Genomic DNA, 1,675 nt, shown 5'->3' with positions numbered 1-1,675 from the left:
GGGGCTCAAGGGTCTCTGGGGGCAGGGAAAGGGGCGTCAGGGATCTTAGGAGGCCGAGGGTCTCGGGCCATGGGGTCTCAAGGACCTGGGGGCAGGGGTCTCAGGGTTCCTGTGGGCTGGGGGCCTTGAAAGCAGGGGTGTCAGGGATCTTGGGACCGCGGGCCAGGGGTCTCAGAGGCAGGAGCGTCAGGGAATCACGGGCTGGGCGTCTCGGGGGCAGGGTTGTCAGGGACCAGGTATTGGGGTCAGGGATCTCAGGACTAGGGACTGCGGGGCAGGGGACGCAGGTCCCGGGTCCGGGGCTCACCCTCGACGAGGATGCGCGCGGAGTCGAAGCACTCCCCAAAGGGGTTCTTGACGGAGACGGTGTAGCGGCCCAGGTCGGCCAGGCCACCGTCCCGCACCACCAGAGCCACGATGTCGGGGTCCTCGAAGATGTAGCGGTGCTTGGGGCCGTCTTTCAGCTCCACCCCGTCCTTGGACCAGCGGATGAAGGGGTCGGGGAAGGCGCTGATGCGGCAGGACAGCTTGGCCGCGCTGCCCTCGATCAGCACCGTGTCCTTCAGCCCCTCCAGCACTCGCGGCGGCCCCTTCTCCCTGAGCTCCTTGCGGGACCTGGGGGCACAGGGTCCCTTGGCCGCGGCTGTGCCCCCTGCCCGCCTGCCCGCCTGTGCCTGGGCCTTGCCACCCCAGGGCTGGCGCCAGCCCCCCAGGCCCAGGCGAGCCCCCAGGCCCCTGACCTGTGTCCACGGTAGGACGCCTGGATGCGGATGGCCGCGTTCTGCACCTGCGGGTCGTTGATGTCGAGGCTGAACCCCGGGGGGGGTGCCATGGCCCCCTTCTTTGGAGCCGGCTTGGCTGCTGGAGGGGCGGCCTTGGGGGCCGCGGGGGCGGCCTTGGGAGCAGCCTTGGACATCTGGGGAGAGCAAGATCAGTGCCTGCGCAGAGACCCCCTGCCCCCCTTCCTTGGCACAGGGGGCTCAGACCCCCTCCCACTACATGGGGGGCCCAGCCCTGGTGCCCGAGTACAGCCCCTCTGCTCCCCATCCCAGGCCCCTGTGCTGGGCAGGGCACAATGTACAGCTCCAAGCACAGCTGGGGCCCGAGCCCGCAGCTCTCGGGGCTGTGGCTCCTGCCCGGGCTCAGGGCCGGCCACGCTGGGGGGACGGGGCAGCCTCCACTGCCCCCGGCGCTGGCCCAGGCTCATCACCGACGTGGCGTGGAGGAGCCCTGGCGTCCAGTGGGCTGAGCCCAGCTCCCCGGCCAGCTCGGGGGGCTCCGGGCCCCCAGCCCCAGGCAGGCGTGTGGGGTGGTGAGACTGGGCTGGGCTGGGTTGGGCCGGGGGCACTTACCTTGGGGGTGCTCACAGCCGCTGCGTCTGCTCCGGGGTGCAGGGCACTGGCAGGGCCCATCACGCCCAGCTTTATACCCTGGGCTGGCGAGGCGCGGGGGCCTCGGGGGTGGCCGGCCCGCGCCCTGGCCACATTCCTGCCCAGACCTCTCCTTCTTTGGGCAGTCCCAGCCCCCCCCGGGCTGCACCGCGCCCCGCGCCCGTGGCCGGCCAGGCCCTGGCGGCCTTATATAGCCTGTGCGCGCGGTACCTGGGAGAATTGGGGCAGGGCCGATTGCAGCCCCGTGCTGGCTAATCACATACGTGGGGCCCGTGGGGACCTGA

General features: G+C 71.4%; 1 protein-coding gene across 1 annotated transcript in view; it reads right to left on the bottom strand.

Moving 5' to 3' along the window:
• Window positions 1-1,225, bottom strand: part of LOC109301487 (CAVP-target protein) — a 1,613-nt gene extending 388 nt beyond the window's left edge. The window contains exons 1-2 of the mRNA XM_019522676.1: window positions 741-1,225; window positions 308-615 (exon numbers count right to left, since the gene is read on the bottom strand). Coding sequence (XP_019378221.1) covers window positions 308-615; window positions 741-916 — 484 coding nt within the window. The 5' untranslated portion in view covers window positions 917-1,225. The remainder of the gene's footprint in view (window positions 1-307; window positions 616-740) is intronic.
• Between the last annotated feature and the right edge of the window lie 450 nt (window positions 1,226-1,675).

Source organism: Gavialis gangeticus, unplaced genomic scaffold, assembly GCF_001723915.1.
Source record: "Gavialis gangeticus isolate Ggan-Ray unplaced genomic scaffold, GavGan_comp1, whole genome shotgun sequence".
Taxonomy (NCBI): domain Eukaryota; kingdom Metazoa; phylum Chordata; order Crocodylia; family Gavialidae; genus Gavialis; species Gavialis gangeticus.
The sequence above is the reverse complement of the archived record's forward strand: the minus strand, read 5'-3'. Positions and strand labels throughout refer to the sequence as shown.